The following is a 26,798-nucleotide window of genomic DNA, read 5'->3' as shown; positions in this document are numbered from 1 at the left end:
ATATTGTAATCAAAATTGACTCTGTGTCATTGTGTGGCGTGACTCTTATTTCAGGGTCAGTAACCCATTCATGGGGTATGTCCTTCCAGAATTAGAATGCCAGCCGAGTACGCTGCATATAAAGTTGGCCTGTATTTTAATTAAAACGTGCGGGATCTAAGGGCTGCAATGGGCTGGCGAAGGTCTTGTATAAAAAAGGAGTGATGTCACTCAACCATCTTTTGGATTGTGAGCCGAGTGTGGCAGAACCGAGTAAACTCCTTTCCAATGCAAAATTGTGCTTGGAATTGCTCCCAAGGCCCGTTAGTGAGCCGCAATAGATCATGTTGTGAGTATGCTTCTTCACCATAGCGCATCCGGGTCCTTGCTCAAACCGGAGGGCACTTCTTTTACTTATGCATTGCACAAAGATTGCCCAGGTGAATTCAAGACTACCACCACCTCGCAGTGGATGTTTCATTGGGGAAAGTATGGTGCTGATGCACAAGGAGGGAAAACCTAGGAAAGTGCAGTCACTCCTATAAATTGCCCAAGTTCCTCATAGTCCGGCTTTCAACTATTATAGAGGTTTCATGGGCATGATTTTCACGTTGCCATTTTTCAGTATGGTTCCATAGATGATCTTTGCCTGTTTAGCATTTGTTATGGGTCGCCAAGTCATTATTTCCCTGCACAGGAGGAGCTTCAGTTGAAGACTATGCAGTATGGTCTCCTATGAGACAGGCAAGGCTGCAGCCGTGTTGTGGTCTACTTGCTGTATGTGTTTTTCTGCCATGGCAGCCCACTGGAGTCTGATTCATCAGCAGTGGTGGTAGTCCCAGCAGGTCTTCGTCTCCCCAGCTTACTGTGGGAGTGGATGTTTTGCTGACTCTGACATTGGCGTTGCTCTCTACTGTTCTGGTAGTATCTGCCGGCCTAAATTAGTGATCCAATACGGCAACCAATTCTTGAATCTCTGATTTTTTAGGTTTTGCTCTGTGTGAGGACCTTACGTCGTCACGATGCAGGTGTGTTGCATGCAGGGGAATGTCATTATATGTGCTCCTCAAACAGTTCAGCATTGAATGGTTGTAGAGGTCTGAGTGTGGGTCCCAGCTCTCGTGTCCACCCTATTCACCATCAAACAAACACGCATATTGTGTGCAAAAGTGCATATTTGCACCCTATATTTTATTTTGTCAACCACGCAGCATATAGAGTTATCTTTTAAGTTGCCTAATGGAAGCTTAATATCTTCTCCCAGGCATGCGAGTCTATCAATGAAAACAAGCTCACCAAACCCCCTGTGAACACAGGGAAGTGTTAAGGTGCTGCACACATTTCTGCCTCCTTCTGTATAAAGATTTCAAAACCTTCATTAGTGGGTAACCCTTACCGAAGTGGAATACTACATTTAGTGGTTAAACTGTCTTTTTATAGCATTCGAAGACTATTTTATGCCAATTTTAGCATTCAATAGTGTTCTTTTTGGGAAGGCGAGTGCATGAAGACTACTGATATGTGAGTGCTACTTCTTGAATACTAACAGAATAGTAAGCACATACTTATTTGTAATCGCATAGTCTTCATTTACAATGCAGAACATTTAGTGAATACAAACAATTTGAATACTACTGGAGTTAAAACAGACTACTATTAACATTCTATTCAAGCTGCATTCTGAATGGTAGATCGGTGCCTTATTTATTACACTATTTTTATGCCTTATTTATTATACTATTGTGGTGTTTGTGTAGTGTAGGGTAGTATTTTAGGGTTTAGGGTAGTGCTGGGGGATCATGCAGGGTAGTGATTGAGTGTAGGGACCAGGCTGGACGTTGGGGGATGGTCATGTTGGCGTAGTGTTTAAGGGTAGTGTTGTGGTCTTTAGGGTAGTGTTTCAGGTTTTAGGGTAAAGTGCTCGGGGTCGTGCAGGATAGTATTTAAGTGTGGGGACCAGACTGGGGGTCCGGGTAGGGTCGTGCTGGGGGTAGTGGTTTAGGATAGTACTGTGGTGTTTGTGTAGTGTAGGGTAGTGTTTTAGGGTTTAGGGTAGTGCGGGGGGGTCGTGCAGGGTAGTGTTTGACTGTAGGGACTGGACGGGGGAGTCATGCTCGGGGTAGTTTTTTAGGGTTTAGGGTAGTACTGGGGGGTTCATGCAGGGTAGTGTTTGAGTGTAGGGACCGGACCGGGGGTTGGGGGTCATGCTGGGGGTAGTGGTTTAGGGTTTAGGGTAGTGTTGTGTTGTGCAGGGTAGTGTTTTAGGGTTCAGGTTGGTGCTGGGGGGGTCGTGCATGGTAGTGTTTAAGTGTGGGGACCGGACTGGTTTCGGGGGATGGACGTGCTGGCGGTAGTGGTTTGGGGTAGTGTTGTGGTGTTTGTCTAGTGTAGGGTAGTGTTTTAGGGTTTAGGATAGTGCTGGGGGTAGTGCAGGGTAGTGTTTGAAAGTAAGGATCGGACTGGGGGTCCAAGGTCGTGCTGGGGGTAGTGTTTTATGGTTTATGGTAGTGTTGTGTAGTGCAGGGTAGTGTTTTAGAGTTCAGGGTAGTGCTGGGGGGTTGTGCAGGGTAGTGTTTAAGAGTGGGGACCGGACTGGGGGTCGGGGAGGGTCGAGCTGGCAACCCTACTTTATATTAATTTGGATGAAATGTCTCACACTATGGCAGTAAATCTAAAATACAAAGGATGGTTTGATGCAGTGCCATGAATGATCAGATTAATTAGATCATATTCAGACCAGCTGCAGTGCCAGCCTGCCCTCTTTAACTTATACCAGCAGTCTGTGGCAGTGCCCTTCCATTTCTGGTGCTTGCAGTGATTTTAAGTTCTTCTACGAGTTTCTTGTTACTCAAATGGATGCAATTTCTGCTATTTATATGTTACCCTTGTCTTCATTGCTTGATTTTGCTTGCGAGACAGTGTTACTCATAGTTGTTGAAATGTCACTCATTACACTGAAATTATGAAAACGTCACTCACAGCAATCTGAAACCTTGGCAGCATGCCCGTGATGAAGGACATGGCGGGTGCCCATCCCGCGTATTGCTGTCTTAATTGCAGGTGCCCACCCTGCATTATGGTGCCCACCCCGGGGTATACTTCTTATGAAGTGGGAGCCTCATTGCTCCGAAAAACAGATCACTGCCTCAGCCCGAGTGAAAAATGGCCGCCGACCCAGATGCCCAGCAAAAGTTCCCTGCCTGTGGGCGGGGCCGGCGGCAGGACTGGAAGAAGTGCTGGTGATGGTGCGGGGCTCCCGTGAGCAGATGTGAGCCCCAATGCACCTAAGGAAGTGAAGACAGGAGCCTACCCCGCCTCCAAGAGCTCCAAGCCCGAAGTCCAGGGTCCCAGGAGGGGGCCCGGGTGAAGAGGCAGCGCGGCCGAAGGAGAAAGCTGCTGCGGCTGCCAATGGCAGCCCGAGTGAAGGGGAGAGGCGCCAGAGCAGGCCGCAGTACATTGAGAGCAACTTTACATAGCAGTTTACATTCAAAGTGCTTTTATTTTGCATTCCTAAAGTTAAAGTGTTTTTTAATAAGGACAAATTATTATTTTGCACAGTAATTCCACCTACAGCCTAGCAAGTGTATATATATATATATATATATATATATATATATATATATATATATATATATATATATATATATATATATATATATATATATATATATATATATATATATATATATCAGAGAGGTGCAATGAGATCTATCCAAAGCGAACTCGACAAGACCGGAAATTATAAAATTATAAATTGGCTGCCAAAATAAAATGATGGAATCCCCATAAATGATAAATACGAAAGTTTAACTTTGGGACTTACACTTTGTCTAAACCACGTCCCATAATGCAGATAACTACTCGTAGTGGTTCTTGTGCATTGGTCTTTTCACCTCTTCTTCCTCCCTCCAGTACATTCCCTATCCTACTGAGATGAAACTTCTCTATCCCTGTCTGTGGTCCTTGACCGCAGGCCTCTGTTACAGGTTCTAGGAAGATCTGACCAGGTGACAAATGCCAGTATATACGGTCATTACAGCTCAATCATGAGCATGAGATGTGAAATGGGCATTTTGTACCAGCCTGCCTCGGTTTTAAACAGTAACATTATTATTGATCAATATTTAAATCATAGCGTATAGTGCATTGGATTGTTTTATCAAAGAGTCAAATACAATGCTCATATTTTTGCAAATAAGATAACTATGTTCGCTTTCCAGTGAATATGTCAACATTGTGTCCGTCCAACTACTTTATTTACTCATTGAGTTTTGGTCTGACTGTGCTAGTTGATGTTTGGCTGTCTGTCTGCAGCAGCTTACTGCAGGGAGGGGGGCCGATCACTAGCCCATGCAAAGTTGGGAACTTTTCTTGTTTAAAATTAATCTGACAAAGTTTATAGGTTGTGTGCATGTTGTGCACGCCACAAAATACTATGCAATGTATATAATCCCCATGTACAACCCACAACACCCCTTTGGAACACTTGTCTTCCACGTGATCAGTCTCTGAGGAATACATTGGGCCATGAGGTGGGAGGGGGGGACACAGAAAGAGACACCGCCATCGTATCCTCCTTCTGAAATACTCACTGACTAGGGTGAAATCGGCATTTTAAGATGAGTGCCTCTGAAGACCGGTAGGTTCGCGGAAAGTTCGTTACAATACTGTGAGGAAAACGTCAGGAAAAGTCAAGCAAAGAGCAGTTGTACAAATGGGTTCTCTGTCAGACTTTGAGTCAGTGTCTCAGGGTGTCCAGAGGGGCCTGGTGTGGGCTTAGTCAGGTATGAAGAGAAAAGATTGGCAGCCAGGTGGCGAGGGCCTGTGCAGCGTTTCTTAGGTCAGGCCAATTCCTGGATTGCAGGCAGAGCTGGGATACAGGCAGCTACAGTTTATGGTGATATTTGATGCTTGGTTGGAGGAGTACACATCCACCCACCCACCCACACACTCACAATGCAGAACTACACAAATAGCTTGTTCCTATTGATACCATCCTACAAAGCCAAGAAAACGAATGTGTTTTGTTGTGTCAGTTTTCTAACCAGTGCCTTAATGGTTTGTGGTCACATGGCAGAATATGAATAACAGTATTAAAAACCATTTGCAATTATATCTTTTTTTTTATTTCAAGAGTTTTTATTGAAAAGTTTACAGATATAATACAAATACAGTACAGTAGTGATGCGGGGGCACATACAGATGAGTTGCTGGATTCTGAATTAAACTGAAAAAAAACCATTTGAAAATATTTCGAATCCAATTAACAAAGATAAATCCAGAATATAAAAATGAACAGAATGAAGTGATCAAAAAGGAATTGAATGAAATGAGACGAATGAAAGATATGGAATAGCAAGATTTCATTGTGGCAATTTGAACTAGCAGTTCACGCTACAACTACAGTACACTTGATGTGTATTCAATACATTGATTCAGGAGCTCTCCAATACTCAATTAGTCTTCTACATATGTTGAATACGGCTAATAATAGAATCTTGATTAAATGATTTGCCATGATTTTGTCATTCCGGTTGTGCAAAGACCTGCACTTCACAAAGCGTGAGGCACTCCTGTCGACCTCTTATAATGATGTTCACATAACGACCGACCATTCCATGGCAGTGGAAGGTCTGGGTGGCGCCGGCTGCGATTCCGGAAATGTAGGCGCACCTGGGGAAGCAATGAACAGACAGAGATGGAATAACTCATTAATGTTTGAAACAATCTGCATTCCTGTGCTCTGTTTATATATCAACCATTCAAGGCCATTCCAGAGTAAGTGTTGACAAAGACGACGTTAGGTTTTTTAATTTTTCATGCACAGCAGGGCCGGACACGGGACCCAAAGCAGCCCTGGCAAATGAGCCCGACCACTACAAGGAGGGTTGGGGGAGGGGATAAGGTGGGGCGGGGTTTGCCCCTTGAAAAATACTTGGGCACAAATGGCGCATTCTACAACACAGTGTTCATTTTGTATTCAATGTATTAGCTTCTAAAGCATAGTAAATGATGACCTCACTGTGAACCATGATACAAAAATCTGTATTGAGCCTTTCAATGATTTCATTCTCTCCAACAGAGCCTCTGGTATCTCCATAGCCCCTCTCTCATTTGTTATATAGCGCTTCTGTTACAAATGTAGGGTTTCAGAACACTTTATATCACACACAAATGCAGAGACAATACATATTACGTTTGTAAATCAATGTATAGAAAATGTTACAAAAAACAGAGGGAATTACAAGGTGTAGCATTTTGGTCATCCATACTGGTAGGCATTTTTAAGACTGCTTGGTGTGGAAAAGGACAAACCCAATATTCAGAATGTTACATAGTGGTTAGGGTTAGCTTTACTGATAAGAATCTATTTCTACCCAAACAAACCCTTTTTAGCAACATTAGGTTAATGAAAGACTCAGAAAAAAATATAGCTACCTAACCTGTACCTTGTAGTTTACATGTAGCTCCTTGATGACACTTCATAGCTCACTGCTAGAGTGATTTTAACGTTTGAGCTGTACAATAATGAAAAAGTCTCTGTGACAAAAGCATTAACCCTCTAAGCCAGTGATTCCCAAACAGTTTTGACCCGCGACTCCTTTGACCAATTGGGCGTTGGCCGTGGCTCCCCATTCCATTACTAATTTTTGGTGGGGGCGGAAAATATAAAGCTGGCTCCAGTGGGACTTTCATTTTAATCCCTGAAAATATTATGGATGAAGGATTGGAGAGCTTCTGATATTATTTTCTTATAACCGTTCTTTTTTGAGGTCCTGCTCAACTGACTAAATCAAACTTGATTTACTTAATCAATCAATCATGAAATTTGTAAAGCGCACTACATACCTGTGAGGGTCGTCTCAAGGTGCTAGGGGTGGTGGGGGGTCTGCTGCTACTGCTCGAAGAGACAGGTCTTGAGTAGTCTCCTGAAGGTAAGTAGGTCCTGGGTCTGCGGTAGGAGGATGGGGAGTGTGTTCCAGGTCTTGGCGGCGAGGTAGGAAAACGATCTGCCGCCGGCGGTTGTTCTTCAGATGCGGGGGAGGGAAGCGAGGGTGCTGTCGGCGGAGCGGAGCTGGCGATTTGGGCTGTAGAAGGTGAGTCGTCTGTTGAGGTAAGCTGGTCCGGTGTCGTGTAGTTGTTTCAGTAGTTTGTCCGGGGCTCCCGCGTAGACGGCGTTTCCGTAGTCCAGACTGGTGCTGACGAGGGCCTATGTCGGTTGGGATCCACCTGTAAATCTTCCAGAGCATGCGGAGGGTGTTGCAGCAGGACGATGCAACAGCATTGACTTGCTTGGTCATGGAGAGTGTTGAGTCGAGGATGAACCCCAGGTTGCGTGTGTGGTCGGTGGGTGTTGGTGCTGCTCCCAGGGTGGTTGGCCACCAGGAGTCATCCCAAGCTGAGGGGGTGGAGCCGAGGATGAGGACCTCTGTCTTGTCCGAGTTCAGCTTCAGACGGTTGTTCTTCATCCATTCAGCGACGGCCTTCATTCCTTTGTGGAGGTTGGTTTTGGCGGTGAGGGGGTCTTTGGTGAGGGAGAGGATCAGCTGTGTGGCGTCGGCGTAGAAGATGATGTTGAGGTCGTGCAGTCTGGAGACCTAGGCGAGCGGGGTCTTGTAGATGTTGAACAATGTCGGGCTGAGGGATGATCCTTGGGGTAGCGCCGCAGGTGATCTTGGAGGCCTCGGACTGGAAAGGGGGAGGCAGATGTTCTGGGATCTGCCAGAGAGGAAGGAGGTGGTCCATTTCAGAGCCTTGTCTCGGATTCCTGCGTTGTGGAGGCGTTTGCATAGAGTGCAGTGGCAGACAGTGTCGAAGGTAGCTGACAGGTCCAGGAGGATGAGGGCCGCGGTTATGCCTTTGTCCAGCAGGGCCCTGATGTTGTCGGCGGCGGCACTGAGGGCGGTTTCGGTGCTGTGGTTGCTGAGGAATCCAGACTGGGACGGGTCCAGGATGTTGTTCTCCTCGAGGTAGCGGGTCAGCTGTTTGTTGACAGCGTTCTTGATGACCTTCGCTGGGAACAGGAGCAGAGGGATGGGCCGGGAGTTCTTGAGGTCTCTCGGGTCCGCATTGGGTTTCTTGAGCAGGGTGTTGATCTCTGCGTGCTTCCAGCTCTCCGTGAAGGTTGCGGTCTCAAAGGAGATCTTGATAGCCTTGCGGAGATGGGGTGCGATGGTGGCACTGGTTCTCTTGAAGATATGGTGTGGGCATAGGGCTGACGGGGAGCTGGAGTGGATGGTGCTCATGATCTTGATGGTGTCGTCGTCGTTGATGTCGGTCCAGGTGAGCAGGGGGTTGCTGTGGGTGGTGGCAGTGGATTCTGAGGTGTCGTTGGTTGTTGAGGGGGTCAGGTTGTCAAAGCTGTTGTGGATGTCGTCGATCTTGCGGTGGAAGAAGGTGTTGCACAGGTCTTGCGATGGTGGGATGTCGTTGGTTGGGGTTGGAGTGTTCCTTCATGATGTTGAAGAGCTCTTTGCTGTTGTGAACATTGTTGTCGAAGCGGTCCATGAAGGAGGTCCATTTGGCGGCTCTGATGAGGTGATGGTGTTGTTGCATGGCGTTCTTGTGGACTTCTTGGTTCTCCTGTGTCTGTTTGCGGTGCCATTTCTTCTCTAATTTTCGGCAGGTTTGTTTGGAGGTCTGGAGTTCTGCGGAGAACCAGCTGGCATTCTTGGTGGTGTGTCTGTTGGAGGGTTTCTTGAACGGGGTGATAGTGTTGGCGCAGTCGTCGATCCAGTGCCTGAGGTTGCTGGCGGCAGTGTCGGGGTCGATGGGGTTGGCAGGTGGGCATCGGGAGAGGGCGGTGTTTAGCTGGTCTTTGGTGATTTTGCTCCAGCTACGGCAGGAGACCTGTTGGGTGCGGTGGTGCGTGGTGGGTTTCTGAAAGGTGAAATGGATGCCGCGATGGTCGGTCCAGTGGAGTTCGGTGGTGTGGCTGAAGGAGACGTGGGGGCTTGCAGAGAAGATAGGGTCGAGCCTGTGTCCAGTGGAGTGGGTGGGTGTCGTGACGAGCTGTTTGAGTCCGAGGTTGGCAGGGTTGGCGATCAGTGTTATGGAGTTGTTGTCGTTGGCGGTCTAGAGGTGGAAATTCAGGTCTCCGAGAAATATGTAGTCTGTGGAGGAGAGGGCGTGTGTGCTGATGAGGTCGGCGATGGATTCGCTGAACTGTGGTCGGGGTCCCGGGGGTTTGTAGACAAGGTGGTGTTGTGATCGACATGGATCTGGAAGTGGAGGTGTTCGGCCATGCTGAGGGCTTCTTCAGTGTAGGTTGAGATTTTTATGGTGTTCCTGTGGAGGATGGCGATTCCTCCTCCTGGTTTGTTGTTGTTCCGGTGCCTGCGTGTGATCTTGTAGCCGTCCGGAATGGCTATGGCTATGTCTCGTGCAGAGGAGGTGTTCATCCAGGTCTCCATCAGGAAGGTGACGTACGGGGCGGAGGAGTCGAGCAGGTCTCACAGTTTGACGGCGTTCTTGTGGACTGAGCGGGTGTTGAGTAGTATGCAGCTGAGATGGGTGTGGCCTGCGGTGTTGGGATGAGCAGGCTATGCTGGTGTGCGCCGGCTGGTGTAGCTGCAGTTTCGGCAGGCAAAGGGCCCGTGGTTGAGTTTCGGGGTGGCCTGGAAGCAGGTGGAGTTTCGGCCGGCATTGAGTGCGTGGAGAGTGTTGGCGTCGTAGCAGCATCGGGTCCTGTGGGGGTTGTATGGGCCAGGGGATCTGCTGCTGGGCATTGTCCAGGCGTGGACGAGTGCAGACGGGTTTGCCCCGGCACGCCTTTGGTGCCCCACCGGCACGCCCGCCTCGCAACCTCACAGCGGTCCGCATTTGTAGGGGACTGGGAGGGATGAGCAGCTGGGAGGCGGGAGTGGGCTGATGGGCGGGGAAAGCAGACAACGACGGCGAGGGAGGGAAAAACAGAGGAGAACAGCAAACAACAGAGGGCACAGCTGCCCCAAGTACAGAACACAAGCTAAAATAAAGTAAAATAACAGGCGCAGTACAGTACAAAGGGTGACAAAAGCATAACCACCAGTCACACTGCGGCAGGGCAATACAGACCAGTGGGCTCAGGAAGGGCCCGTACCCTGCAGCAAAGGGCTGGCAAGCTTCAGGACGAGACGAGTACTGCAGAGCTGCATAGGAGAGTGAGATCCTGGGACCGAGGTCAGAGGACTCACGCGTGCTCCCTGCAGCGGCCGGCACTTGTAGGGGACAGGGGAGGGACGAGCAGCTGGGAGGTGGGAGCGGGCGGAGGGGTGGGGTGGGGTCAGCGGGGAGTGATGGCGAGGACGGGAAAGAAACGGAGGAGAATAGTGATAGCAAAGGGCACAGTGGTCCTAAACTACAAAATACTACTAAAAACAGGCTAAATAAAGTGGAAACAGGCACAGTGCAGTACAAAGGGTTACAGAGCACAAACTATCAGTCACACTGCGGCAGGACAAAGAGACCAGCGGGCTCAGGGAGGGCTTGAACCCTGCAGCAAAGGGCCTTTCAGGCTTCAGGACGAGTAGAGTACCGCGGAGCTGCCTGGGGGAGTGAAATCCTGGGACCGAGGTCAGAATGTTTCAATAAAGAGAGCCAACAAATTTATCAAGTGGATAAACCGCATGTTGTGGGATTGATTTTTAAATGCATTTGGGCAACTATTGCAACCTAGGTTTGCAGGCAAAAAGATTTCCAAGGGCAAAATTATAATCAAGATTTGGTGAATCACCAGGATTGTACTGTCATAAATGGGATTTATGAATTTGTAAATTCTGCATATGGTAAAATTGTTGCCTTCTCAAATGTAGGGTTAGATGTGGGATGCATGGGAGGTCCTACATGAAAATGGGCCGAGCATCGCAGAGTAGACTCAAATTTCCCTTTCCCCTGCATCTTAACAGGCCCGATAGAATTGAAAGGAGTCTCACCCTGCACCCCGACAGGTCTTAAAGACTTGGATGTAATTTTCTTCTCCTATCTCCACTACCTTATAAACTGGAATGGAGTATCAAACCTGCACCCTGATTGGCCATATATAGTCTCAAATTGAGTGTGATCTCTGCACAAGTGTCTACAAGGATGAGACTGTGTTCAAATACATGCTCTGTGGAGCAGCTCAGAATGACTAGCAGATTTTCACTTTATATTTGTATAAATATATTAATCTCATTAATTTTGTGATAAACTGAGCAAGGGCTGAACGTTTCATTGAGAGGGCTTGTGAAGTTCTTGGAAAGAGAGAAATGCGGTGGAAGATGGCGGGGGACAAGAGAAGAGCACACTTGCTCATGGGTCCGCGGGCCCTCTGATCGTGGGCTTCCCAGTTTGGAGACGGCACTGCATGTTCCTTCGTAAGCTGTGAAAACTAAGAGGTATAAGCGTCCCTTTGGCAAGCTGGTTTAGTGGATGTGCAGCAGACACTTATAGAACTAAGATTAATGGTGACTTGAAAAGAGGGAAATAAAGACTGCATTCAATCGCATTTCTAAGTATAAAGGATATTGAAATACGCTACGAAGTCCTGCACCTTGGGTGTAAATACAAGCGAGAAAATGGAGATTTAACAGAATGTGGGCACTCCCTCCATCAAACCCATGAATATAATCTAACTGACATAGCTCCTGAGCGTGAGCCCCCACAACTAGAGGAGGGGCGCTCTTAGTCGCGCCACGGGCAGGAGCCTCGGTCTGGCATAGGAAATGGCGACAGAGGGTCAAACAGTGACATCATCAAGAGGCGTGACACAACCACCGGACTATTCAAGTCGGCGCATCACGGAGAGGCCCTACGGATTGCAGCAGGTGCTCCTATCTTCACAAGAACAGAGGACCTCCACAGAGGCCATGGGGTTGAGATATTGGACAACCATCTAAGCAAACTCAACGTGACATTCTACAAAGGATTGTATCAAAAAGAAAATTCATTGATCAGGAAACTTGCTGACATTGCTACAAACCCTTTTGACCGCTACCCGCGGCCCATCACAGCGCTGACCTTGTGAAAGCAAAACAGCAACTCCGCATCCAAAACTCATCACTGCCAGAAGGCTACATCCTCGGCAGGCATCAAAAACTCAGCACTGTCAGAAGGCTACAGCCTCGGCAGGCATCGAAAACTCCTCACCACTTGAAGGCATCTTGACAGACAAAGACAACACTCTGGGATAAAACTTGCTGACATTTCTGCAAACCCACTTGCCCGCTACCCACGGCTCATCACAGTGCTGACCTTGTGGACCAACTTCAACTGTGACAAAGTGTCACACATCAATAAGAAAATCGAAACAGCGCCTAAAAAACTCAAAATGAATGTGGAGTAATTAGGCTACTGTCTCGGTATCCAAAATTTCATCACTGTCAGAAGGCATCTGACAGACGAAGACAAGACTCAACAGCAGGGCTTCCTCTTTGTCCCTTTGCTTCACGCCTGCTGTGGATCAGGATCAGAAAACACACTTCTAGGACATCATCATTGTGCTTGTGAACTTCACTTTCACTTGAGGGTAATTACTGTGGTTGTCCTTGGCGGGATCAGGTATTGGCGGGGGGGGGGCAAACTGTGTAGCTGTTCGATGCATGTTGCTGCTTAGTTTCTGGTCTTGTTTGGTGTGCATGATGTCCGTTTTCTACGGTGTGGGTGGAGGGGGTAGGAATCCCTGAATAAACAACCGGCAGTAGGATTTACAGTACTGGGGTTCTAATCCTGCATCTGCTGCTTATATAACCACATTGGGTGTTGCTGGTCGAAAATCTTTAAAAAGTAGGCTTTGGGTGCTGTGTACGCAAAGTGCTCTGTGTTCGTCTTTGGATGAAATGCCTACGTCTAATATTGAAATGGGCGAATTCCGATTGCTGCTGTTCTCGGGTTCATTGGTTTATCTTCTTCCGATGTGCATTGCAACGTCGGGCGTCCCGGTCGTCCTTGCAAGTGTAGGAATGTGTCCCATTTACCTTTGGCTAGATGAGTATTTTTGGAAATACAGGGCCTCATTTATGAAAAGTGAGGCATCGCTGCGTGAAAACAGCGATGCGTCACTTTTCACTGCGCACTCCTTGCGACACCAATGATGCGTCATATTTAATGTATGACGCATCATGTCGCAAGGAGTTACAGATACGTCAGTATTTCTGATGTATCTGTAAGCACAAAAGTGACGCATTGCTGGAGTGTGTCACAAAAGTGACGCAACTCCTGCAATGCACCCTTTCACATGGGGCAAGCCGGCCTGCGTCAGTCTTACGCCTGCTGGCAGGCGCAAGATTTTGACGCAACAACGTCCTAAAAGTGACGCAGTGAAATCTCATAGATTTCACTGCGTAACTTCTACGACCCTTCCTTGCGTCAATACGCCTCCCTTGCATACATTATACCTGGCGCAGGTATAATGTGGCGCAGGGGTTTACAAAGTGACGCATCTACCTGGATGCGTCACTTTGTAAATATGGTGCAACAAGGCCCATTATTTACGCTGCTGGTGCGTCACAAAAAGTGATGCACCGGCGGCGTAAAAGTGACGCACGGCCTCATAAATGAGGCCCGCAGAGTTTTTCGAGGACACAGTGTGGGCATGGAACGTGTGGCGGCAGTTGGGGCTGTCTGCTGGGGAAGTGGCGTGTGCCCGATGTCCCATGCGCTCGTGGACAGAGCTGGGAGTTGGGCATATGGACAGTGTGTGGGGCAATGCTCCCTGTGCCGAATCCCTTTGAAAAGCTAAAATGTCTGAAAATGGCTGAGTGCTGTAATTTTCCTAGCTAAAGCCAAATAGCTACATTTCCTGAGTACAATATTAAACCATCTGTTAAAATACCAGGCATGGGACATGTTTTCACATAATTGAAGGCTATGTTGATTCATCTGTTATCACTAATCTTTGATGCTACTTTGTGGGTTATTACGAGGAGGGTGGGTCACGTTTCCGTGAAGAAGCAGATAGCTTTGGAAAGAGTGAATGCTGGTCCCAGGGGTTGACCTTCTAATTTTGCTGTGGAGGAAGGGCAGTTTAAAAGCTGCAACATGGGTGTTCTGTGCTTATTTGCATGTGCTCACGCAGTGTTTTGCTCATCCCACCCCTTCAGACTGCCATGCATTCATACTTTGTATTTCCTAATTGTTGATAGGTCATGAACTTGTTCATTTCAGAGGGCCGTTGCTTTGTTGGCCATGTTTCCGAACTATGGTACATTTTTTCAGCCTGTTTCTCGCTCTGCTCACTAAAACGTTGCCAGCTCGTCGATATAGCAGTTCTGTTTGGTGGGTCTGCACTATCTATGCGGAGCACAACAAGCATTAGCAAAGCCAATAGAAAGATAACCAGCAAAGAAGTATTTTATGGGGGCTTAGCAACAGGAAGATCAATTAGAATATGGTCTTTGCTGAGTGCTGCTACATACACCAGCTTCTGGTGCACTGAACGCAATTTTCTTTTTCTTTTGCTTCCATACTTGCGGTAATGGAGAGGCACCTTGCTGGGATGGCGGCCACTGGGTCGCGGGAAGATGGACGACATGTCCAGAGGGGGTATGGCCAGCTGCAGCACAATGAGTGGGGGCAAAGTATGAAGTATGAGGATAGGTGTATACCTTCACCATAATGTGAGCAAGGAAGCAATTCCTTTTTGTTTAGTTACCCTCATGCACCCTAGTGGTGTCATGCTTCATCATCGGGTCACCCCGACGCTTATAAGTCGGGTTGGGCTCAACCACAGTGTTGGGAGCTCTTTGGAATAGTTGAAAACCAGGGGGACATAAAAGATGAAAACCTCAAACAGATCCTCGGTTTCCCTTTATTCTTGGGTCTGTCAGCGTTAGTAAAAATCTTAAAAAATGGGTCAATGGGAGTATTATGGTCCTATGACCCTAGTGCCAACATGTTTCAGTCCATATGTGGCCTTGAAGGTCCTGGACTTTCTTCAGGGCAATGGTCATCCACCCTGGGGGACAGTGAGGGGATTCCCTATCCTGTCAGTGAGTGAAGGGCAGAGTAGCTTCTCCTTGTGTGTGTGACAAATGATTCATCTATCATGCGTGGTTCTCCATCCAAATTGCGGAGAGTAACTGTGTCTCAGGGGACCGTTCGGCCTGTAGGGGTAGCTCTGTATTCAAACCTCCGTCAAGACTCTTGCCCCGCCTGATAACCTATTCGGGTCCGGTCAACGCTAAGGGCATGTATGTGCGCCACATCTGCACACATACATATTTCAGGGGTGCAACATGGTGTTCTTTTGACACCCTGGCACCCTTGAAATTGCATTTGCAATTTGCGTTTCTCTAATTGCAAATCGCAAATTGACAGTGTCTTCCCATTCATTCTTATGGGCCTCCTAGCCCACAGGAATGAATGGGAAGATATTCCTTAATTGTGATTCGCAATTTGCTAACCGGAATTAAGGAATGCCAAGGAATCGCAAAATATTTGCACATTTTTTATGACATCCCGTTTTGCGATTCTCAAATAGCAATTCTCTAAAAATCGCTATTTGAGAATCGCAATAACGGTATTTGATACATATGCCTCTCTGTGCATTATGATGGGCAGCTCTCACAAGACAATAGCCACTAAATATTTTTTTTTTAAAAACTCTTCTTAATCTCGAAGCAATATTACCAGCAACAGCCATAACCGGCCTAGGCCTGGCTATGCGGTACTACTGCACCCAGTAATCTCATTTCACAGTGGTATGATGGGTACTATTAGGCGCATCATGCTGGTGTGCTGGCATGACGTGCAAGTAGTTTATATTGGTCCTACCCAGGAAGTGGTATAGAGGCAAAGTTTGGAATACTGCAAGCTAATCCAGTCCAACTTTAGTAGCATCAGAATGTGTATTTTCATCCATACAAGTTGGCTTTAGTGGGATTCCTTTTTATAGGTCTTTAGTCAAATGTATGGATAAGTCTGTGCACATTTGCAGGGTGAAACAGAATAGTATTCTGGGCCAGGCGCCCTCGTGTTCAGCTTTACGTCGCTATGTTGCAGCGCGCCTGGTGCAACGCATATACGAACACTATAAATAGTAGGATTTTCTGGCCGCTCTCCCCCATTGATAAGGTTTACCTCGGGATGGGTTCTTGCAATCCTAGGTGGGCAAAGTTTTTCGCATTTGTGCACTAATTTTCTCATTTTGAAAAGACTCCTACTATTTGCCAACCTCTGGTTTGGGAACCGGCATTAAGTGAGCTTCCTGAGAAGATATCATCTCACCAACCCCAGGAAGGTCATAGGAAGCAGGAATGCTGTGGCTAGAAGGCATGGTGCGTCTTCGGTTCTCAGCTCATTCTAGACCTAAATATATCAAAACTGCAGCTGACTATATGTTTGGCACCTCAATTATAATGTCCAGATTATATTAGAGTCCTATGCCCGTAGCCTCCGAGACCTGCTGCAGTTGGATCTCACTGGAAATCCAGAAACACAAAATGAAGAAAAATGCGTGACTGGGCACTTTTGATCATTTAATTGCGTACTACTCCGTCAGATACCTGTGAGGGAGCTATTACAGCTAACAGACAGTCGGAATATTGTGCCAACACTATTTAGCCCTGATGAAGTTTCTATAAAAGGAACGCAATGCATAGGCTGTTGTCCTGTTGTTTTAGCCTGAAGAAGAATTTAACTAGAACATATTGGTTAGTGTGACTTTATACCTGGTGCTGCCTCCATTTTTCTTCACTCTAGACCTGTAGTCACCCTCGGTGCAGTTAGTTGCTCAAAGTCTCACCTGAGCCATCAATTACACGCAGTATACACTGACCTCAGGTAGACACCAGTGACACCACTGGGGACGATTGAAGTGGCAAGGACCCTATGCAATGTAACATGTGCTCAGAACTCAGAGGATCTAAGTTCTCAATATCATTTCTCCCCGTATGCAATGGAGGAGTCCTGGGCATCAATCCTAGATGCAAAGTTGGGCAGTGCTGAGAGGCCTGGCAATAATGCGATCAATAGTTGGTGGCGATCATGTTGAGTATTGTCAGTCCCAATACTCCTGCCAGTGGCAATGGTAGCTTTTTTTTCCTTGTAGTAGGAAGGTCCGGTTAGGGCAGCAATCTATATCTCTACCCTCAGAGCTGGGTGCGCGAGCGATAATTCCACTTCTGGAAATTGTTTGAAACCTTTTTGGTATTTCAGTTATTTGTGAGCCATCCTGGTCAGTTCAGTTCTGGGAGCATTTACTTCGTAACACTTACATACCAATGCTTACATCTATAGTGTGGGGGCTTGCAAAGGGGGGGGGGGATTGATTCCATCATGGGGAAGGGAGTTTTTCATTCGGTTCTCATGGTCCGACTGAGTCTAAAGAGCTGGTGCCAGATCCTGCTGAAGGCTCTTGTTTCAAGAAGACCCCCTCTCACCCACAGTTTGAAACCATCAGTCTGTGTCAATGCGGATCAGAACATATTGCTTTTTTTCTAGGATGGCTATGGAAAATTTCAGTGTGACCCCACTGGGGACAGTATCTGTACATGAGCACTGTAGCAAGACTGTTTGCTGAGGGCATGCTGAACATCAGGGCATTAGGTTATGTTTGGCCCGACTGCTAAATACTGTTAAGTGGGTTACATGGTTTGGTCAGACAACAGGCAATAATAGTGAAAATAACCATCACCGCCAAAGCCAACCTCCACGAAGGAATGAAGGCCGTTGCCGACTGGATGAAGACCAGCCGTCTGAAGCTGAACTCAGACAAGACAGAGGTCCTCATCCTCGGCTCCAACCCATCAGCCTGGGACGATTTTCCTGATTATAATTATTTCCGATCCGATGGTACATCCAGCAAAAGGTGTGCCACATGTTCTATGAGTGTGTCCCTACATATTCCGGGTAGCAGTCTTGATAGGTGGATAAGCATATCTACAACCCAGGGCTGGTTTGCATTGGAGGGTGGCAGCAGTGCAGAGTCTATGGCATTAAAGATCCGGCATTAGCCCCATGCTACTGCTGATGGGGGTCTATTGATGGTAATGGGATATGCAACATAGCTGAGTCGGTTCAGGGCGCAGGGAGGTGCTTTGGTAAGGGGACTATGGCTATTGTCAGCCGGTAATATTAGTGGGGGCACAGACATGACTCGAAGGAAAGGGGATTAACCTGCTGGGGGTCCTGGCCCTTTCAACCCTACACATAGTCAACTGGAGTTGATTTTAGATGGGATTTCCTTGGAGGTTGGTCACAATGCAGGCACCCCAGCATATGGTGTGTGGCGTGGCTCCTGGGAGACACTGGTAAGGAGCCTATGGCTGATAGCCCGTAATGGTTCCAGATTTGTGGCGTAATATCTTTGTGAGTTGCACCTGTGTTTAGGCCAGGCTTCCCCAGCGGTTCGCTCGTGGGCTACGGGAAATTCTCCATCTACCTGTAAGTAGCTCTCTTGTGAGCAGTCCAGCTCACTAAATTACACTCTTTGCTTGGTTGAATTAATAGACATATACCAAAATTAAGATTGTATATTCAATAGGAAGATGGTTTATTCTCAGAACTATTAAGCCGATCTCTGTAGAAATATATATGAATTTCCAAATTGACTTACAATAACATTTGATTGATAAATCATGTAGCATTGGAGAGGTGTTTTGAAAATGTTATTTCCTCAGGGCCAAATGAATTTTAGCTATGGCTGCTATGTATTTCCTATGTAGAGGCATCCCATACTGACAAACCTTTTTCATATTTCTGCTTCCAACCATTCCTGATGCACTGAGGTGATCACTCCAAGTGATCTTGCATATGGTGGCCACCAATGCAATGTTTACAATGCTAACAATAAAAGTAGCTCTTGAGAAGTTTCACTGGACATAAGGAGCCTATTACAGGAGAGGTTGGAGACCCCTGGTTTAGGCACTCTGGCGGGCCGATGCATTGCTGGAGACCCTGGATTGCTAGTTTCCTCTGGGATAGAGGATGGTGGAAATACGGATGCTGACTCATCACAGCTTTCCCGTCAGGTTGACATGGATACCATGAGTGGGAATAAGGGGACGGTGTAAACTGGGGCCATCCAAGCTCAATGAACATTGGTGATGGACCTCAGGACAACGTACCAGTTCCTGAGGTTTTTCTGCCAAGATGTATTTATATGTAAGATTCTTGGCCCAGTTAATTTTTCACATGACTTTAAGATGACTCCTGGTGACGCCACTGCTTGATGACCAAAGTGGAAAGGGATACTGCCTGATGTTTCTGGGGTCTATGGCAGACTCGAGACAAATGGTTCGGGGGAGGGCGAGAGCGCCAGTAAGCTCCTCACCCTGTGGCTGTGTCCTTGGCAGATAATACCACAAGAGTGCTGATTCTGGCACCAGGCGATAATGTTACTCTCTCGCTCGCCCTGTGCTTCACAACTCTTGCTGACTTCCTTCCTCCCTTCCTCTCCCTGTGTCTGCAGGGCCCAAGGCTTCAGCGGTAGAGAGTGAGAGAGAATGGAAAAAATACAGACCTACAGCTGCTGAGCGGAGTTACAAATCTGCTGGTCCATGGGGCTAAGAGGCAGCAAGTGCACAACCTAGTGGGTGCCAGGCAACCAGCCTACATGCCAACAGCTGACGCAATTCCTAATGGATTCTTCTCATCAAATGCGACCGTGGCGCCCCCTGGCTGGTTTTGGTGGTGCACCGGGGTGCCATGGCACACAGTTTGGGAACCACTGCACTAAGCATTGCAAATAATATACTGTTCTGTGATCTGCATCGGTACGTACTGTGCAGCAGGCGGATTAACCCTCTGGGCTGCTACCTTAGATGAGCTAAAACTGCCACTAGACAAAATTCCAGCAGGTACATTAATCACCAGAGTTATCTCAACACGCGTATTGTTGCCGGAAAGCTTCAGTGTATACTGCTACAAAAAAGTCTCTCGATAGCAAAATCAGCCTCCCCACATATCCAGCCTCCCTGGAAAACACCTAGTGCCCGGTACGACCAGTTGGGCCTTGATGCAGAGAGACCCATGAAATGTCTGCACACGTACAGCAGGCACACATATTTCATAGAGCAAAACACATACAATAATTTTCTTAAGTTCATCGGACATACACGTACACATTCACACAAGCAAGTACATTTACAGGGGTCAATGCACATAGACCAATAGCTGTATCTAAAGCTGCAACTCTACAAAACTCTGTGCAGCCAAGACAGATAGTGAGGTGCATCAACAGAGCAGTGTATGATGGGCAGAGGAGGCTGAGGGGCCCAGATTTACGAATCTTTCAAGAAACGCAGCAAGGTGCCTGCACTGTGGTCAGGATTGTTTTTGTGCAAGGAAGGATACCTTAGAGGCAAGCATGTATTTCTGCAGCATGACACTAACCTGTCATCAGCTATAAAACTAGTAATCTCACCTCCGCCCATTACAACATTGGGCTTTGGCATACCAATGTTATTCTTAATCGTAACCCTAAATGTGACTGTTGTATCACATGACAGGTAAGAATCATTTGAATTTGTTTTTATTCTCATACTAGCAGCCCGTCTCGACGTTGTCCGGGTATGAAATAGAATGTCTGCATGAAAGCCTGTTATTTACAGTGAGTACACAAATGTAAATCGTCACGTATGCAGCATTAGGTAAGTATCACAAAAGGTAAGAGGAGTCAGATGCCTTCTTTAACAATGACTTTGCACGTCGTCTTTCACCTGTTCAGTTTAGTTGTGCATATAGGGTAACAGTACTTGTCCATTGCTGTGCAACATGGACGTCCGCTTGTGCAGCCAGTGTGAGGAACCGGCCTTGTAATATGTGCCTCAGCAGCGGTAACGTTTGCAGCCTGTGGGTGCTGTGGAGTCCGTTGGTGTGACAGTCCCCGACAGCGTCCTGGTCGATGTTGTGCGCCTGGTGTCAAGTTCTTTATGGTGAGAGTTCAGTGTGTGACAGCGTGCACGTGACGCTGCGTGTGTGTAAAAGAGCAGTATGTTGAATTTTTTGTATCCCCGCTGGTACGCTGACTCGCCTCAGCCCCCGCCTGAGCCCCGAAGCAATATGTTAAGGTGTGTGGCGGCTCCAGCCGCGAGCGTGTTTGTCCGCTGTAGTTGAGGCCACTGCAAAATTCGAAGTGTGTGTCTTGCCAGTTATACAACTCACATGGCGTCAACGGCGAACGCACCGCAAATTGCCAAAAGCACCGCCCAGTAGTATTGTAACGGTAGTCGCCCCCAGAATGCTTTGCGCAAGCGGTGGAATACAGCTTGGTTTAAGGCGCGCCCATCGCTGTATGCACACGCCCCCAGCACAACGCCCACGCCCACAACAGAGTACTGTGAACGCTTATTTTACACCCCCCCAGCACAACGCACACGCCCACAAGGCAGTACTGTGAACGCTTTGTTTTTCAGAATGCCGCGCCCATCGCTGTGTATGCATACCGCGCACATCGCTGTATGCACACGCCCCCAGCACAATGCCCCGAGCAGAATGCCCACGCCCACAAGGGACTACTTTGCCCCTAAGGTTCTTTTACCCTTCTAATGTATATGGTGGTCAGCTGTATAGCCTATGTCCATCTGCTGAAACTGTCCTTTCCAACGCTGTATTGGGTGTTGTGATTGGCGCTGTGGTTCCTGAGATTACCCGCCTCAAAGGTTTGGGCTCTCTCTTTATAATATTTATATGGATAGCACGATCATTGCCAGAGGTTGACAGAGTAATAATTACAGTAGTCACAGTTTAATAAGAAGCGCACTTATAAAAAATGGATCAACAATTTTGTGGAACCAAATAGAAACGTCCTTTGAAAGCAAATGTCTTTATCAGTGACTCATAAAGTGATATGTTTATCTAGGCTTGATTGGCTGCTGCTGTCTGAAATGTTGGCATTTCCAAGAAGATAGGTCAATGTCTCGCCGCTGATTCTGAGATTATACACTTTGTGCTTCAACATTGTATGTCAACGCTGATGTTGATATCGGGATCACACACCTACTATATGGAGCCTACTCGAAACAATAATTTGTTTACAAACATTTTGCTATTGTTCACACGAAATTGCAGAATCTCATTCCTCTCTCAAATCTCTTTACCAAATCCAACTCCATCCGGGTGTAGTCTTGCACATCATCGACAGCTAGAAGCTCCTGCCTATCATGGCCTCCAGAGAAGTAGTCAATTGGTCTTCCCTCTGTCGGTTCTCAACTGATAAAACATATCCTACTGTAGATGAATGTGGACTTTAACCTCCAAGTCACTACTGTGATACTTGTGCGTATGTCAAATCTCTTCATGTACATTTTCAAGCTTTACACAAAACTACTAAGAACGCATCAGGTGGCCCAAATAATTTTTTACCAGGAATATGCACCTATAAACCATTGCATCTTCATGCAATCGGTTACCCGTCTAAACAAAAGAGTCAAATCCAATCTTCTTGACACTGAAACTGGTTAAAAGTGAATCAGCAGAGTTTAAATCCTTGATTAATGGCAATTAAGAGGCAAAACCTACATTTATAACAAATTAACTTTGGCTATCTGAGGTCTCCATGACTAGTGTGTTGTGCGGAAAAATCTGATTATCTGTTCGCTCGCCCAGCTGGTTACTAAAGCCTGGAAGGGAGCAAACTATCAAAAACTCCATCCCCATCCAATAGGTAAATTCCCGTTCACCCCATCTACACAACTCTACTCATGAAAATGGATTCACCAAATGCCAGAGGCAGAGGAAATGAAATCACACCTACTTTAACATCAATGACATTACAGCAAATAATGTCATATGACCTTTGACCCCATAGTAAATACACAATTAATAGCAGTTACACCACAAATTATTGTCTGTTTTAGATACATCCTGTATTTTAATACATAAACTGCTATAATATGTCAAGTAAACATTAAGAATGTCATTTCATTCAGAGGATTAGGGGCCAGATATATGACCATTTGCTTTTTCTACTCGCAAAGTGCGAAAAATTGCGAGTTGCAATTTGTGAGTCACAAAAGCAAATGTACAACGTCAGAGACACTGTTAGCGATTCCAAATTTGGTCGCAAAATGCAAGGCTCATGAATATTAATGAGCCCCTCATAATTTGTGACCCGATTGGGAATGGTTGGCCCTCCCAGGAAGGTAGATTGTATGGGACAGCTTTTAAATAAAGCAGCTTTCTTTTTTTTTTTAATGGAGCCCGCTTTCCTTAAAAAAAAACGGGCTGCATTTAAAGAAAAAAAATGAAAGTTTTCATCTCATTTGTCAAGGGCAGGCAGTAGTCCCTGGGACCACTGCCTGACCTGTAAAAACGATTTCCCCATGCATTTCCAAAGGGGAAGGGGTCCCCTGGGGACCTTCCCGCTTGCGAATGCTTTACCTCCTACTTGAAGTATGTGGTAAATTACGACTTTTTTGCGACCGAAATTGCGGTTGCAAAGCAGTCATACATAAGGCTCAGACATGCTATTAGGAAGGGACTCCCTTGAAACGCCCCTTCCTAATAGCGAGTCGCAAATCCTAATTAGCGAGTCGCAAATTAATTGCGATTCGCTAACTAGGGTTTCTACATGTCCCTTAGTTGTTTTTGCGTGCGCAAACGGGTCGCAAACACGTTTGCACATGCAAAAATACTTCGTTCATCTGGCCCATAGTCCCATGAAACACAGAACAACACTAGGAACCAAAATTATTTCTACCACAAATGGCCATGATATAATGCTTTCAGTAGTTTACATCAAAAAGGCAAAATGTATTGATGCATCACAGGAGAATGTTCTGGAAAAGTAAACTTAGTTGTTATGTCCATCTCTATTAACATATGCTGGCCATATATTGAAAATGTCTTATGCCATTGGTATACAGTATCCCTTAATATTGTTTAAAGATTTTGTTTGATCATCACTTTAAAGATGATGGCACAGTTGCTAAGCATAAATCACAATAATGAAAAATGATAAGTTGTTTAACAATGTACTTTTATATTTTTTTCCAGAATTGTCAGCGTTGCTCTGTTGACTTTACTCTATATAACGTGATGTACTAGCAGACTATCCCAAAGCAACACTCGCCTTCTTGCAAAATACACAACATATTTTTGTCAAACATACAAAGCCAACCCTTGTCCTAACACATAATCTACAGAGGTTCTCATCACTGAGGCTCAAGCAGGAAAATCACGCAAAGCAGAAGTATTGTCCAGGGGCTCACTAATAGAATTGACAGGCTCTCCATTTCCCTTGCAGTGTCATTTTAAGGTCATTGGGGGCTCTGGGCAAGACATATTTTGGGGTCCCTGTATGGAACAAATTTGAATCTCATTGCCCATTTCCTGATAATTCATGTGCTCTCTGATGCCAAATAATAGTAAATTGTCCACTTTTCCCAAGCCTTAAAACATCTCTGCTCCCTTCACCCTTGTCTGCTGCATGTAGCTCAGTACTGGCTTTTCACCATGTCACTGAAGGAAAATAATCCACTTCCCAGAACAACAAATCTTTAGTGTATTCATTCTACCATACTAACCAACTCAGCTATGAAGGCAAATAATTTACTTTGTACACTATGTCAATATTAATAAACAGTTTGTAGCTGTGTAGATTATTTCCTGCTTACAATCACACAAATTAGTCATTTTCCCAATATGTAATATACATCTGTTAGATTCATTCAAAAATCCTAGAGCTCATACTTGCAGAATTCTACTGATACAGGATATATCTTCCTCCTGCCTTCCAATAAGCAAATAGGCACCCACGCACATTCAAGGTATAGAAAAGAGTTCTGTATCAATGACTGAACTTCTGATGCACTGACCTGTTGTACTCTTTATATTCAGGAATATACTCTCAAACAGGGAATGCCAGGTGTACAGGAATCTACCCCTGTTTCCTCTTGATCTTCCGTAGCGCCATATACAAATCAATGGCATTTACTTTGCTTGTTGCTTGACCTAAAGAGGGGCCTCAAGATGAACAGGCACTGGCATAATCAATCAGTCGGTCTTGAATAGTCAGTTATAAGTCATTGGCTTTGCCATGCGTGGACCAGCAGGGATAAAGTACACAACTATACATAAAGGGATATATATACTAGAGGTCACAATCATTTCTGGAGTGCAAACCTGGCTGAAGTACAAAGGAGCACTGAACAGAGGGTATGTGCCTGGAAGAGCAGATTATCAGGTCACATTTAGTGCTCTTTGAAGAGCCAGGCTTTCAGTTATTTTCTTAATTGTATAAGAGTCAATGCTGATATGATGTCAATAGAAGTTCTGTTCTATATCCTGGGAATGTGAATGCCTTCTGGCTTTTTCCTTCTTGCAATCTTTTAGCTCCTGGTCTAGCTATGGCCACTCCAGGGTGGCTAGTTTGTTTCCATGATAGCCTCGAGTTTTGTTGTTGGGGGACTTATGAGTGATACACCTGGCCTTGAAGATAATGTAGGCTGGATGGGGGATCCAGTGTAAGTATTTTAATGTAGGGGTGATGTGGTCAAACTATTTCAAGCCTTTGATGAGCCTTGCTTGTCAAGACCAGGTCTTCATGGCAACAACTAGTGGACCCCTTTAGTTCACAGCTACGGCCTTGTGCTTCTGGTGGCAAGGTCTGGCTCCAGATTGAAAATGAGCTCCAGGCTTTACCGCAAAGCAAAATTCCAAGGAAGGGGAAAAAGGCTGAACCCCAGCAAAAATCCTTCCTAAGATCAGGCAAATGGACATGGAGGAGTGATCACTGAAGGACTGGATCAGGATGGGACACATGCGAGCAGGAACAAGAAGTCCCCACAGAAACCACTCCATGCAATGTTATAATGCACTGGGGTTCCATCCAGATTTCTTTAAATAATAAAAAGACAGGAAGGAGTCCTTTCAAAAGACTGGAAATTATTTCTACCATGATACCGAGGGCTAAGAAAAGGAAGTAAAAGCAAAACTAAGCCTCCAGCCCAAAATAGACAATTAGGACTGGCAAGGAGACACTGGAATATGAATAAGAATCATGCCAGTCACCTGCGCTGCAGAGACACCGAGTACCTCACGACCCAAGATGCCCAGCACGAAAATATAATACAGAGGTCAGCATGGAGCAATGCCGATCCAAAACTGTCCGCACTGCGCGGTGGGGGACCCACCACGACACCAGTGAAGGTAGGACATTCTCGTGACAATGCTACTGCAGGTATTAGGAGGGTGTTGAGGACACCACTGAGCAGGGTATTGCCTTCAATCTGAGAAGAGACAACTAAGGGTTTTTGCAGTTTTTCTGAAGACATCGGGGTATAAAAGAAAAGGCGCTCTGATGTTTCCATGCAGTGGAGCGTCAAAACCTTTACGGCTGTAGTACGACAATTCCCAACGCCATGCTAGCGCTGTATTTACTACATGGCATTAGGAAAATCTAGCGGGCAAAATAAATGATGCTAACACGAGCATAAAAGTGCAATTTGGCCAATTAGGGAGGGGAAAGAAAAGCCGTGCTAACCAGCCGAGCATCTCATTTCTGTTCTTAGTTTGAAAAAATAAATACAAAAACGCTGCTAAGGAGAAAACAACAAACCTGGATGAAAAATGGAACAGCCAGGAACCACCAGAGTGCAGGACAACAACCCCCACAATCCCACTAACAGCCAGGATGACCAGCTAGAGTCCAAGGGGAAGAGGAAATGCAAGTTTAGTCAGGAGGAGAATGAGATCCTGATTGGAGAGGTGACGGAGCATCAACACAAGCTCTTAGTCAGCTTCAATGTGTCCCTAGGGACCAAAAAGCCCATGCCGCAGTCCATAATGGTGAAGGTGAACTGCATAGCTGCAGTCAAGAGGGCAGTGACGGACTGTAAGAAGGGCTGGCAAGATGCTAAGTGCCAAACCTAACAGAAACTAGCAACCAATCTACAGGCAGCATTGCAGACCAGAGGTGG

The 26,798-nt window shown here is 46.3% G+C and overlaps 1 protein-coding gene across 1 annotated transcript in view; it reads right to left on the bottom strand.

The window, feature by feature from the left end:
* Positions 1-5,158: 5,158 nt before the first annotated feature.
* Positions 5,159-26,798, bottom strand: part of LOC144761991 (fucolectin-like) — a 157,557-nt gene continuing 135,917 nt past the window's right edge. The window contains exon 4 of the mRNA XM_078647156.1: positions 5,159-5,652. Within this exon, the coding sequence (XP_078503282.1) occupies positions 5,505-5,652 (148 nt within the window). The 3' untranslated portion in view covers positions 5,159-5,504. The remainder of the gene's footprint in view (positions 5,653-26,798) is intronic.

Source organism: Lissotriton helveticus, chromosome 6 (genome assembly GCF_964261635.1).
Source record: "Lissotriton helveticus chromosome 6, aLisHel1.1, whole genome shotgun sequence".
In the NCBI taxonomy this organism is placed as follows: Eukaryota; Metazoa; Chordata; class Amphibia; order Caudata; family Salamandridae; genus Lissotriton; species Lissotriton helveticus.
This window is presented reverse-complemented; position numbering and strand designations above follow the sequence as displayed.